At 41.3% G+C, this 13,834-nt stretch overlaps 1 protein-coding gene across 3 annotated transcripts in view; it reads right to left on the bottom strand.

The window, feature by feature from the left end:
- Nucleotides 1–5,608: 5,608 nt before the first annotated feature.
- The window catches only part of Abhd18 (abhydrolase domain containing 18), a 58,902-nt gene continuing 50,676 nt past the window's right edge, over nucleotides 5,609–13,834 (bottom strand). For 2 of the 3 annotated variants that reach the window (XM_004657093.2, XM_045131532.1), the window contains 2 exons: nucleotides 12,662–12,824; nucleotides 6,282–6,465 (listed from right to left, as the gene is read on the bottom strand). In XM_004657093.2, coding sequence (XP_004657150.1) covers nucleotides 6,414–6,465; nucleotides 12,662–12,824 — 215 coding nt within the window. In that variant the 3' untranslated portion in view covers nucleotides 6,282–6,413. Of the gene's footprint in view, nucleotides 6,466–12,661; nucleotides 12,825–13,834 lie in introns of all 3 variants that reach the window. The other variant, XM_045131531.1, reaches the window with a different exon arrangement.

Here is a 13,834-nt window from a genome sequence, read left to right as displayed (position 1 = left end):
TGGCCTTCAATATTTACTAGTTTGTACTTTGCATCTGCAGCCATCTGGCTGGAGGCGGTGTCACTGGGTGGATCCAGCCCTAAGTTGTGGTGGTGGGTTTGAAATTCCAATCTAAAGATATGCAAAGTAGTCAGGCATGGTGGCACATGCCTTTAATCTTGGGAGGTAGGAGGAAAGATCACTGTGAGTTTGAGGCCACCCTGAGAATACATAGTGAATTCCAGGTCAGCCTGGGCTAGAGTGAGACCCTATCTCAGAAAACAACAACAAAAAAGACATGCAAAGTGCCTAGTGACAGGTTCAGTAGTAACCAAAACCACGAGGCAAAGATGGAAGCTTTTATTGGGGTGGGGGGGTGGATAAGGACACGAACTGCCAGGACTGACTCTCAAGAACAGAGCGGTTCCCTGAAGAATGTGGATGACCCATTTCCTTATGTCTCTGTCGCCCTCCTGCTATCCTCAGTGACTCCATTTTGTCCTGACCTAACACCTGGAGTCTTGACCTGTGATGTGTGGCTTTTGATTTTTCTCTGCTTGGACCTGTGAAAGCAGGTCAGCTTCTTCTGTCATTATAATCCCTTCCATCTATAACCGAGCTTGGTCTGGAAGTTCATCTCAGAGAACCTGAAGCTGTCTACTACAGTGCCACTTGTAGCAATCTCTCCAGCACTCCCAAAAATTCCCTTTTTTTTTGGTTTTCCGAGGTAGGGAATTCACTATGTATTCTCTCAGGGTGGTCTCCTACCTCTGCCTCCCAAGTGCTGGGATTAAAGGCATGTGCCACCACACCCAGCTCATTAAAAAAAAATTTTTTTTGCAAGCAGAGAAATAAGAACCCCAAATTCACTTTAATTGCATGCGTGTCTATGTATATGGATGAGGGCATGTGGAGACCAGAGGTTGATGCTGGGTCACAACTGGCTTTTATATGAGGTTCTGAGATTTCAAACTCTGGTTGTAGGGCAAGCATTTTACTGATTAAGCCATCTCCACAGCCCAGTTTTGGTCTTTCTGAGACAGTCTACTTAGGCAGTAAGGGCTAGCCTTGAACTTGCTATGCAGCTGAGACTGACCTTGAACTCATCCTTTTGTCTCCATTTCCTAAGTACTAATTACAGATGTATACTACTTTGCCCAGGTCTTTTGTTATTCTTCTGTTACAAGGTTTTGCTCTGTAGCTTCAGGCTGGCCTTGAACTTATAGTGATCCTCCTGCCTCAGCCTCTGTAAGTGCATGGATTATACTAACCACACTGACTAGCAAGTTTTTTTCTTTGTGCAATTATTAGGGTACTATATATAAGAAAATCATTTTGCCTTAGCAATAGGTTTATACACAAATGAAATGTTTATGGGTTTACATTCTCTCCTCCTGCATAGTGGCCTTTTTAGGCCTGAATAAAATATTTTAAGGTTTTTGTTGTAATTTTCTAGTTATAACTGTCTTCAGGGTTAGGGAGATGGCTGTGAGTAAAGGTTCTTGCTTGCACAGTCTGCCAGACCAGATTTGGTTCCCCAGTATCCATGTAAAGCCAGATGCACAAAGTGGTACATGAATCTGGAGTTTGTCTGAAGTGGCAGGAGGCCTGGCACTATGATCTCTCTAAAGTAAATAAAAGTATGAAAAAAAAATGAAAAGCTTGGCATGATGGCACATGCCTTTAATCCCAAGAGGCAGAGGTAGGAGGATCACCAAGAGTTCCAGGCCACCCTGAGACTGTAGTAAATTCCAGGTCAGCCTGGACCAGAGTGAGACCCTACCTCAAAAACAAAAACAAAACAAAACAAAACTGAGCTGGGCATAGTGGTGCACACCTTTGATCCCAGCACTAGGGAGAAAGAAGTAGAAGGATCGTTATGATTTTGAGGGCAGCCTGGGACTACAGAGTGAGTGCCAAGTCAGCCTGGGCTAGAGTGAGACCCTATCTTGAAAAAAGCAAAAAACAAAAGACAAAAAATAAATCTCTCCCCCAAACACATTTGTCTTTCTTTTGTTCTTCTTCCCTGTACCTAATAATCTCCCTTCCAGATAGCTTAGGCTGGCCTTGAATTTGTGACCCTCCTGCCTCAACTTCTATGTAGGGATTACAGATATGAACCTCCACTCTTGGCTTTCTGAACCTAGTTTCTATGGTAGCCTCTGTCCAGGATCTCATTCCTTCCAACTGAAAGGCCCAAGAATTCAGAAGCTCAGAAATACTATCACGCTCCAAGGGGAGCTTAAGCAGGCTCCCTGCATACCTCAAACTCCAGGCTTTACTCTCTGTTGGAAGCAAGTAAAGAATCCCTCTTCTCATTATATCAGAGCCCGCTCCTAATATAAAACTAGGTAAAAGGGCATGAGATAGCCCTCGAGGATGGGAAATGAGTAATGAAGTGAAAACCCTTTTTTGGTTTCTGTAAATAGCCTGCACTATAAGCCTTACACTATAAGCCTTAATAGCCCACACTGTTAGCCTTAGTAGCTCGCACCATAAGCTATAACAGCCTGCCTCAGACCACCAAGGTCACAGGAGGCTGATACCATACTCTGCTACCCCCACCTAAGGAATTGCACAAAGGCTGACCTCCAAGGTCATAGGAGACTGGTACCACACTCTGCTACTCCCACCCAAGGACCTGCGCAAATGCTGATCACCAAGGTCATAAACTAATTGGCTTAGAAACTATGGGGTGGCACAAACTGACTGGCTAACACCCTGCGGGGCTCCTAATATTAGAAAATGATTGGTCTAATGCATAGGCTTTGTTAGAAACCCTATAAAAAACTGTCCTGTTCCTGCATTCAGGGCTCTGCAGTCCTCTACCCCTGTGAGGTGTACGACTGTGGGCCCCAGCGCGCTTGGAATAAAATCCTCTTGCAGTTTGCATCAAGACCGCTTCTCGTGAGTGATTTGGGGTGTCGCCTTATCCGGGCAGAGCGTGGGGGCTCCCTGCGGGGTTTTTTTCCTACACAACCAAAGTGAATCCTTTGGTTGGTAACTCTATAGGTTATAATTGTTTGCAGTATAGTGGCTAGAATAAAAACTGCAATCACATGCTGTAATCACAGCCAAGACTGACCTAAACAACACTTTAAAACAGCTGCTGTATCTCAGAGTGCTTTTCCTCAGATTCCACATGGCTCAGGGATGCTGATACTGTTTCTGCCAAGCCTCCCTCCCTTACTTCTACCTTACCCCATGTGTATAATAACTAAGGGGAACATTCACCACTCACTTCAAGTCCAGGCACATGCTTTCTGTAGCTGGAATAATGCTCTTTTGTTTGTTTGTATTTTTCGAGGAAGGGTCTCACTCTGGTCCAGGCTGACCTGAAATTAACTATGTAGTCTCAGGGTGGCCTCGAAGTCATGGCAATCCTCCTACCTTTGCCTCCTGAGTGCTGGGATTATAGACACGTGCCACCATGCCCAACAGAATAATACTTCTTGAATTTTTTTTTTTGTTGTTTGTTTTTTTGAGGTAGGGTTTCACTCCAGACCAGGCTGACCTGGAATTCACTATGGAGTCTCATGGTGGCCTTGAACTACCTCTGTCTCCCGAGTGCTGGGAATTAAAGGCATGTGCCACCAGCCTGGCAAAAATTAAATTTTTAAATAGACTTTTATTAAGACATACAAAATACTTTGAAATGATTTTTAAAATTCAGTTACATTCTTATTAGTATAATAATCATTACAAGGTAAAGCAAAGCACCACAATTAAAAATATTCATTCATATAACAATCTAAAATACATATGCCAAAATGATTTAATGGTAATTACAATATGAGTGAATCATGAAATTCAGAGACTTTTTCTAACTACAGACACACTTACATCAGAGGTCTCAAACTTAGACGTCATCAGGACCGAGGAGGAGTCTCATATAAGAATTCAGTGGCAGAGTTGGAATGCACACCTGATTTGAAGACTTTCCAAGCCCAAACATTTATGTGCACCACATAAAACAACTTGGAGCCAGGCGTGGTGTCACACACCTTTAATCCCAGCACTTGGGAAGCAGAGGTAGGAGGATCGTATTGAGTTGAGGCAACCCTAAAGACTACATAGTGAATTCTAGGTCAGCCTACGTCACAGTAAGACCCTACCTCAAAAAAAAAAAAACCAAAAAAACCAAAAAACCAAAAAAACCAGTTCCATTATTTTTACCAGCAAAAAAATCACACACCATAGTATGTTATTGCCTTATAACTTGTTGAAAAACCAGCTAATAATATCACTTCACTATATATAATATGTATGTATGTATATATAGATATAATATTTAAAAAAAACACTAACCCACTTGACAGTAAGCTTTAGTACTTTTTTTTTTTTTTTCAGGTAGGGTTATACTCTAGCTCTGGATGAGTTCACTATGTAGTCTCAGGCTTGCCTTGAATTCACATCAATCTTCCTACCTCTGCCTCCCAAGTGCTGAGATTATAGGCATGTGCCACCAAGCCTTGCTGTTTTAGTACATTTTAGGGGGCTTTTTTTTTTTTTTTTTTTTTTGAGGCAGGGTTTCACTTTAGTTCAGGCTGACCTGGGAATTCACTATGTAGTCTCAGGGTGGCTTTGAACTAACAGCAATCCTCCTACCTCTGCCTCCTAAATAATGAATGGGATTACAGGCATGCGTCACCATGGCATTTTTGTGCTGTCAGTCAAAAACAAAGATTCTTCTGGTCTGAGTGTATAAAATTGCGATAGCTCTAATGGTATTATAGTACCATGTTGGTTTATCACATCAAAGAAGTTGTTAGTTTGCTATCAATGACATCACAGTAGGAATTTTTAAACAATTTCAATGATGGAGGCATTAGAGTGAAAAAATCTTTAAAAAGGCTGCCAAGGGCATGTCATAATTCACATGTCTTTATTACAGCAGTACCTATTTTATATTCAAGGACAATACAGATTACAAAACACTTTTTTCCCCACAAACATTCACATAGTACTAAAAAAAATTTCTACCCTTTCAGCATTTTTACTTCAGAAAAGTTTAATATTAGCACCAAATTTAGCCATCTAACCCCTACTGAAAAAGTTAATAGTATATAAAACTCTCAACCTTTAAAAATAGTTTACATAGGAGAAATTATTTTTATATGAGGTTATTTTATTTTTTCTTTTCTTTTTTTTGATACAGGGTTTCACTCATGGCTCTTAATTTCTAAAACTAAAAAGACAGATGCGTACCAAACTGAAGAGCAGTTATGCAAGGAATGCTAAACACAAAATTCACCAATTAATGTAAATGCCTTCCATTATTTCCATGTTTTCAAATGTGGAACTCTTAAAGTAGGGGGGACTATGCTTGGCTTTTTTACCTTCCCTTTTCTTTCTGCAGTGCTGGGGACAGCCTTGAACCACATAGGCACTCTTCTGAGCTACAACCCCAGCCTGGCACTTTCCCCAACTGCTTCAGTAAAATCTTAAAATCTATCCCAAGTTAGTTAATATTATCTGTGTATTTAAACATTCATTATTTATCTACAAAAGAAGATTTTTTTTTTTTTCCCCCAAGGTAGGGTCTCACTCTAGCCCAGGCTGACCTGGAATTCACTATGTGGTCTCAGGGTGGCCTTGAATTTATGGTGATCCTCCTACCTCAGCCTCCTGGGTGCAGGGATTAAAGGCTTGTACCACCACACCCAGCCCAGCATTTTTTTTTTTTTCTTTTCTTTTTGAGACAGGATCTCATCATGTAGATTAGTCTAGCCATGAACTTGCTATGTAGCTGAAGATGACTGTAAACTCAATCCTCATGTCTCTACATCGCAAATGCTGGGGTCACAGGCTCATGACACCATGCACTGCTATATGCAATCAGTATTTCCTTCCTTCCTTCCCTTTCCTTTCCTCCCTCCCTTTCTTTCTTTTTGAGGCAGAATTTTTTTTTTTTTTTAATAGTTGAAAGCTAACACTGATTTTCCACATCTTTGGATTTCTATGGCAGGAAATTTAGAGTTGAAAACCATATTATAAATTCATCACACTGGCAAAAAAGAAAGCCACAGGTTTTTCAAGTTAATAGCAGAAAAGTCAGATGAGGTCATACAGTACAGAAAATGCATAATAATCTTTGTTTCAGCAATTCCATTAAAAAGTGAGTTTCTATGAATAAAGTTATTCTGAAATAAATTATTCATAATTAAAAAGTTAAAGTTTTTATAAATAGTAATAGACTAAATATCAGATATGTAGGATTTGTAAAGAAATAACAAATACTCCAAGATTATGTAATTCAAATAATGCTTTTAAACTACTAAAATGTGTTTAAGGTTTATAATTGATCTGTTAACACTGGATTATAGACAAATCTGGTAGCAATCAGAGATATCATGCTGTCTGTCTGCTTGTTCTTCACATTACACAGGATAAACTCCTTTTGTCTGCATTGATTATGCAATGCAATGATCCAGTTAGTTAGCATATTTATGGAGGAAGCGTTCAAAGGCATCGTAGATGGCTTGTCTACAATTAAAAAAAATATATAAGTAATTTAGTAAAAAGGGAGATAGGCAGACAAACTTCTATTTTATTTCTAAAATTATCTGTGGTTTGCATACTGATCTCCTCTCCAAATAGCTATAAAGAGGCAGGTGTCTGCATTCGTGAAACTTTATCACTATCAATGGAAAACCTCAAATGTATTTCTTTCTTTCTTTTTTTGGTTTTCCAAGGTAGGGCCACACTCTAGCTGAGGCTGACCTGGAATTCACTATGTACTCTCAGGGTGGTCTTGAACTCATAGCAAGCCTCCTACCTCTGCCTTCCAAGTGCTGGAATTAAAGGTGTGCACCACCATGCCTGGCTCTCAAAATGTATTTTTAACCAATCATGGATCCAGAAGCACCTCCTTTTCTCTCCCTCTTCCTCTTCCTCTTTTTCAAGGTAGGGTTTTGCTGTAGTCCAGGCGTAATTTCAGGGTAGCCTCAAATGCTGGGATTAAAGGCGTGCACCACCACACCCAGCTTCCTCTCCCCCTTAAGAAAAAAAAAATTTTTCCCCCAAGGTAGGGTCTCAATCTAGCCCAAGCTGACCTTGAACTCACACTGATCTTCCAACTTCTGCCACCCAAATGCTGGGATTAACTCTGTGTGCCACCATGCCTGGCTTAATTTTTTTAAAAAAAATCTATTTATTTATTTATTTGCAGAGAAAGAGGGAAAAAGAGAGAGAGAGAGAATGGGCATGTTAGGGCCTACAGCCACTGCAAACAAACTCCAGATGCGTGTGACCCCTTGTGCAGCTGACTAATGTGGGTCCTGGGGAATCAAACCTGGGTCCTTTGGCTTTGCAGGCAAACATCTTAACCGCTAAACCATCCCTCCAGCCCTTTTTTCTCGTTTTTTTTAAAAAAATTTTTTTTTGTTCAGTTTTATTTATTTATTTGAGAGTGACAGAGAGAGAAAGAGGCAGATAGAGAGAGAGAAAGAATGGGCACGCCAGGGCTTCCAGCCACTGCAAACAAACTCCAGACGCGTGCGCCCTCTTGTGCATATGGCTAACGTGGGTCCTGGAAAATCGAGCCTCGAACCGGGGTCCTTTGGCTTCACAGGCAAGCGCTTAACCACTAAGCCATCTCTCCAGCCCTCCTGTTTTTTTTTTTTTTGAGGTAGGGTCTCACTCTAGCTCAGGCTGACCTGGAATTCACTATGTAGCCTGGAACTCATGGTGATCCTCCTACCCCTGCCTCCATGCCCAACAAGCCTTTGATTTTTATGTTCAACTGCCAGGAACATGTTCTTAGTAATTAAAAAATCTGTGTCACCAAGTGTGGTGTTGAACGCCTTTAATCCTAGCACTCTGAGGCAGGGGTAGGAAGATCACCATGAGTTCGAGGCCACCCTGAGGCTACATAGTGAATTCCAGGTCAGCCTGAGCTAGAGTGAGACCCTACCCTGAAAAACAAAACAAAACAAAACACAAAAACAAAAACAACAACAAAAAATTCAAAGGCTCTAGCCTTCTATATAAACTTCAATAGTTATATCTTAGTATTTCAACAGAAAAAGAATAAATTATTTTTAAAAATTTTTATTCATTTTTTTGAGAGAGAGAATGGATGTGCCAGAGACTCCTTTTGCTGCAAATGAACTCCAGACACATGCATCACTTTGTGCATTTGCCTTTTTAAATTTTTTTTTTAATTTTTATTTTTTGGTTTTCCGAGGTAGGGTTTCACTCTAGCTCAGGCTGACCTGGAATTTACTATGTAGTCTCAGGGTGACCTCGAACTCACGGTGATCTTCCTACCTCTGCCTCCCGAGTGCTGGAATTAAAGGCATGCACCACCATGCCAGGCTAGCTGGCTTTCTTTCTTTCTTTTTTTTTTTTTGCTTTCTTTCTTTCTTTATTTTTTGTGGTAGGGTCTTAATCTAGCCCAAACTGAACTGTAGCTCACTCTGTAGTCCTAGGCTGGCCTCAAACTCACAGTAATCCTACTTTTGCCTCCTGCCAATTTTCTTTTAAATTTTATTTTATTTACCTATGTTATTCATTGTGACAGAGAGAGAGAGAGAGAGACAGAGTGAGGATGGGCATGCCAGGACCTCCAGCCACTGCAAACAAACTCCAGACACACGTGCCTCCATGTGCATCTGGCTTATGTGGGACGTGGAGAATTGAACCTGGGTCATTAGGCTTCATAGGCATGCTCCTTAACCACTAAGCTAACTATCTAGCCCCCCTTTTTTGAGAGAGGGAATTGGCATTTCAGGGCCTTAGCCATTGCAATCGAATTCTAGATGTTTGTGCCACTTAGCATGCATGTGCAACCTTGCACTTGCGTCACCTTTGTGTGTCTGGTTTATGTAGGACCTGAAGAGAGATGGAGCATAGGTTCTTGGACTTTGCAGGAAAGTACCTTAAATGCTAAGCCATCTCTCCAGCCCTCAAAGTATTTATTAAAGCATATTTTTTCCTCCTATAATATATTTTCATTATAGAATATTTCAGAAATTCCAAAAATATCCAAAAGTAAAAGTCAGAATGACACTGCTCTAGGGTATTGATTGTTAATCTTTCCATGTATATTTTAGGCTTTTTTTTGGAGAGGGTCCCACTATGCATATTAGGCTGCTTTTGAACTTTCCAATATCCTGCCTCAGCTACCACATCCAGTTAATACAAGCCTTTACATTTAATTTACATCTATATTTTTTCCCAATACATTAAAAAAAAAAAAAACTATGAAAGCCAGGTGTGGTGGTACATGCCTTTAATCCCAGCACTTGTGAGGCAGAGGTAGGAGGATTGCTGTGAGTTTGAGGTCACCCTGAGACTACATAGTGAATTCCAGATTAGCCTGGTCTAGAGCCCTACCTTGAAAAACAAAGCAAAAAACAAACAAAAAACCCACCTGCCAAAAAACACCCCAGAACTATGAGAACTGTTAATTTTATATCCTACTTGTTTAACCATATCCTAACAAAAATACTATCTTTGGAATTGACAGCTTACTACTAGATTACGACTGCTATTATGTTGAGAAGCTGGCTCTTAGCAGTTTTTATTTCTTTGATTCAAGAATCTGTTCCCTTTTTAAAAATCCGTATTGAAGAAGAAGTGGCAGAAAGAATGGAAGAGCCAAAAAAAGTGTATGACTCCTTACAAAGCAACTGTCTAGACAGAAATTGGCCTTGATATCCATGACCTCACAGTGCCTAGCAATCCCTTCACCAGACCCTCAAATTGGCCTTGATATCCATGACCTCACAGTGCCTAGCAATCCCTTCACCAGACCCTCATAATAGGAGAAAAAGATGATGACATCAAAATAAAAGAGAGACTAATGAAGAGAGGGAGAGGATATGATGGAGAGTGAAGTTGTGAAGGGGAAAGTGGGGGAGGGGTGAATTATCATGGTTTATTGTCTGTATGTATAGAAGTTGTCAATAAAAAGAAATTAAAAAATATATTTCTTATTTATTTACTTATTTGAGAGATGTAGAGGGAGACAGAGAGGGAAAGAAAGAATGAGAGCAGATGTGCCAGGGCCTCCAGCCACTGGAAACAAACTCAGATGCATGTGCTACCTTGTGCATTATGTAGGTACTGGGGAATAGAACCTGGGTCCTTTGGCTTTGCAGGCTGTGGTGGTTTGATTCAGGTGTCCCCCATAAACCTAGGTGCTCTGAATGCTAGGTTCCCAGCACATGGATATTTGGGAATTAATGCCTCCTGGAGGGAGTGTATTGTTGGGGAGGGCTTATGGGTGTTATAGCCAGTTTCCCCATCCCAGTGTTTGGCACACTCTTCTGTTCCTATTGTCAACCTTATGTTCATCAGGAGGTGATGTCCACCCTCTGCTCATGCCATCGTTTTCCCTGCCATTGTGGAGCTTCCCCCTCGAGCCTGTAAACCAAAATATATCTCTTTCTCTCTTTTTATTTTCCCCCACAAGCTGCTCTTAGTTGGGTGATTTCTACAAGCAATGTGAATCTGTCTACAACACAGGCTAAATCACTAAGCCATCTCTCCAGCACTCTGTTCCCTTTAAGAATATTTATTTGTAGGGCTGGAGAGATGGCTTAGCGGTTAAACACTTGACTGTGAAGCCTAAGGACCCTGGTTCGAGGCTCGGTTCCCCAGGTCCCACGTTAGCCAGATGCACAAGGGGGCGCACGCGTCTGGTGTTCGTTTGCAGAGGCTGGAAGCCCTGGCGCGCCCATTCTCTCTCTCTCCCTCTATCTGTCTTTCTCTCTGTGTCTGTTGCTCTCAAATAAATAAATAAATAAAAATTAAAAAAAAATATTTATTTGTAAGCAGAGAGGGGTGAGGAGAAGAGACAGTGACAGAATGGGCATGCTAGGGACACCAGCTGCTGCAAATAAGCTCCAGATGCATGCAATGCTGTGCACCTGGCTTTATGTGGATACTGGGGAATTGAATTTGGGACATTTAGGCTTTTCAGGCAAGTGCCTTAACTCTAAGCCATCTCCATATATTAATGCTACTCTCACTTTTTTTTCCCCCTTGTTTTTCGAGTTAGGGTCTTGCTCTGGCCCAAGCTGATCTGGAGTTCACTATGTAATCTCAGGGTGGCCTCAAACTCACGGTGATCCTCCTACCTCTACCTCCCGAGTGCTGGGATTAAAGGCGTGCACCACCATGCCTGGCTCTCTCTCTCTCTCTCTCTTAAATAAATAAATATAAAAAATACCTTTTAAGCCTGTGTGGTGGTGCATGCCTTTAATCCCAGCACTTGGGAGGTAGAGGTAGGAGGATCACCGTGAGTTTGAGGCCACCCTGAGACTACATAATGAATTCCAGGTTATCCTGGACCAGAGCGAGACCTTACCTCAAAAAAAAAAAAAAAAAAAAAAAAAAAAGCAAAAAATCAAAATAATCTCTTCCCTGTACTGGCACCTGCAAAGTGGAGGCAGAACATTCAGGAGTTTGTCGGCCTTGGCTTAACAGAATTTGAGGCCAGCCTAGCCTACATGAGTCCCTGTCTCAAAAGTCAAAGGGAGGGAAAGAATTACAGACTTGCTGGGTATTGTGGTGCAGTGCCTGTGGTCTGAACACTTGTAACACTTAGGCAGAGGCAGGTAGATTATGAATTTGAGGCCAGGTTGGGCTATAAATGGAGCTCAAGGTCAGTCTCAGCTCCATTTCTAGCACTTGTCAGGTAGAGACAGAGGATTAGAACCTTAAAGTCAACCTTAACTACATAGTGAGTTTGAGGATAGCTTGAGGTACATACAAGAAAAAGGGGCAAAAACCATATTAACAAAAGCAACAACAAAAATCCCCCAGACCTGAAACATTTGAACCTCAAAAGGTGACAATTTATGTTGAACGTTAACCACTGAAGCGCCTCTCCAGCCCCTATAAATTAACTTGAATTTATTAAGCAACGACAAACAAAAAAATTGTTATTTTAATTTTGAAGCAGGACCTTATGAAGGGTCTCACTCTATCACAGGCTGACCTAGAATTCACTCTGTAGCTCCTACTCACTCAAGGGGATTCTCCTACCTCAGTCTCCCAGTGCTGACATTAAAGGTGTGTAACCATGACAGATGCGGTGGCATACACATTTAATCTCAGTACTTGGGAGGCTGAGGTAGGAGGATCACTGTGAGTTCAAGGACCCCTGAGACTACATAGTGAATTCCAGGTCAGCCTGGGCTAGAATGAGACCCTACCTCGGAAAACCAAAAAAAAACAACAAAAACTCGGCATGGTAGCAAAAACCTTTAACCCCAGCACTCAGGAGGCAGAAGTATTAGCATTGCAGAGAAAGTCCATATCTTGAAACAAAAGCAGAAAAAAAAAAAGAGAAAACAAATACCTCAACATGAGATTTGTGGGAGACCAAGGATAAAAGGTCAAAAAAAGGCTGGAGAGATGGCTTAGCAGTTAAGGCATTTGCCTGTGAAACCAAAGGACCTATGTTCGATTCCTCAGGACCCATGTAAGCCAAATGCACAAGGGACACTTGCATCTGGAGTTGGCTTGCAGTGGCTATAGGCCCTGGCGTGGCCATTCTCTGTCTCCTATCTCTCTCTCTCTGCTTGCAAATAAATAATAAAAATTTTAAAAAATTTAAAAAGAATAAGATATTTAAAATAATCAGAAAAAAAATTCTAGATTTGTTGAGGAAAAAAATGCCCTCCCAAGAAAACAACAAATAAATATTTTTTTAGGCAAATCACCTCACCTGAACAGTCCTTGTTTAAAAAGATAAGCACTAATATGACCCCCTTCTAGATAGCGGATCTCACAGCCAGGCCAAATCTCCTGTAGACTCCGCACTCCTGTTCGTGGAATGTAGGCATCTTCTTTGGCCTGTACCACAATGATGAGGCTTGGGTCAACTGGAACTAAGTACAGGATTTTTGACCAGAAAAAAAAACAAACATAATTTTTATTTAAATACCAATTAAATTGTATTAGTAAATAAAATATACCATACACAAGGGACTAGAGCAATGGCTTAGTGGTTAAGGTGCTTGCATGTTTGACTCTCCAGATCCCATATAAGCCAGATGCACAAAGGTAAGGCAAGTGCAAGGTTGCATATGCCCACTAGGTGGCATAAGCATCTGGAGCTTGACCACAGTGGCCAAGGTGCTGGGGCACCAATTCTCTCTCTCCCTCCCCTCTAAAATAAATAAATAAATAAAATTATAAATATATATGATACTCAGCCAGGCTGGGAATGTGAAAAGGTTCAAGGCTAGCCTGGACAACTCTGTGAGACAGGTTCAAAAACCAAAACTGCAACACCAAACTGGTCTTGATCTTACTGTATTGCTAAGGAAGACCATGATTGGCCTTTTGCCTGCTTCTACCTCCCATGTGCTGGGATTATTGCTTGATTTAAAAGTTACACTTTCTGGGCTGGAGAGATGGCTTAGCGGTTAAGCGCTTGCCTGTGAAGCCGAAGGACCCTGGTTCAAGGCTCGGTTCCCTAGGACCCACGTTAGCCAGATGCACAAGGGGGCGTATGCATCTGGGGTTCGTTTGCAGTGGCTGGAAGCCCTGGCGCGCCCGTTCTCAATCTCTCTCTCTCTCTGTCACTCTCAAATAAATAAATAAATAATGAACAACAAAAAATTTTAAAAAAAAGTTACTTTCTGGGTGAAAGGCTTTAATCCCAGCACTTGGAGGCAGAGATAGGAGGATCACTGTGAGTTCATGAGACTACAGAGTGAATTCCAGATCAGCGTGGGCAAGACCCTATCTTGAAAAACAAAAAAAAACAAGCAAAAAAAAAATTGCCATTGCCTTTTGCAAAGCTGGGTATTGAACCCAGGGTCTTTTACAAGTGAAGCAAGCACTCTATCAGTGAGCTACATTATCTACTTTGTGTATCTGGCTTTATGTGGGT

Source organism: Jaculus jaculus, chromosome 12 (assembly GCF_020740685.1).
Source record: "Jaculus jaculus isolate mJacJac1 chromosome 12, mJacJac1.mat.Y.cur, whole genome shotgun sequence".
Taxonomy (NCBI): Eukaryota; Metazoa; Chordata; class Mammalia; order Rodentia; family Dipodidae; genus Jaculus; species Jaculus jaculus.
The sequence above is the reverse complement of the archived record's forward strand: the minus strand, read 5'-3'. Positions and strand labels throughout refer to the sequence as shown.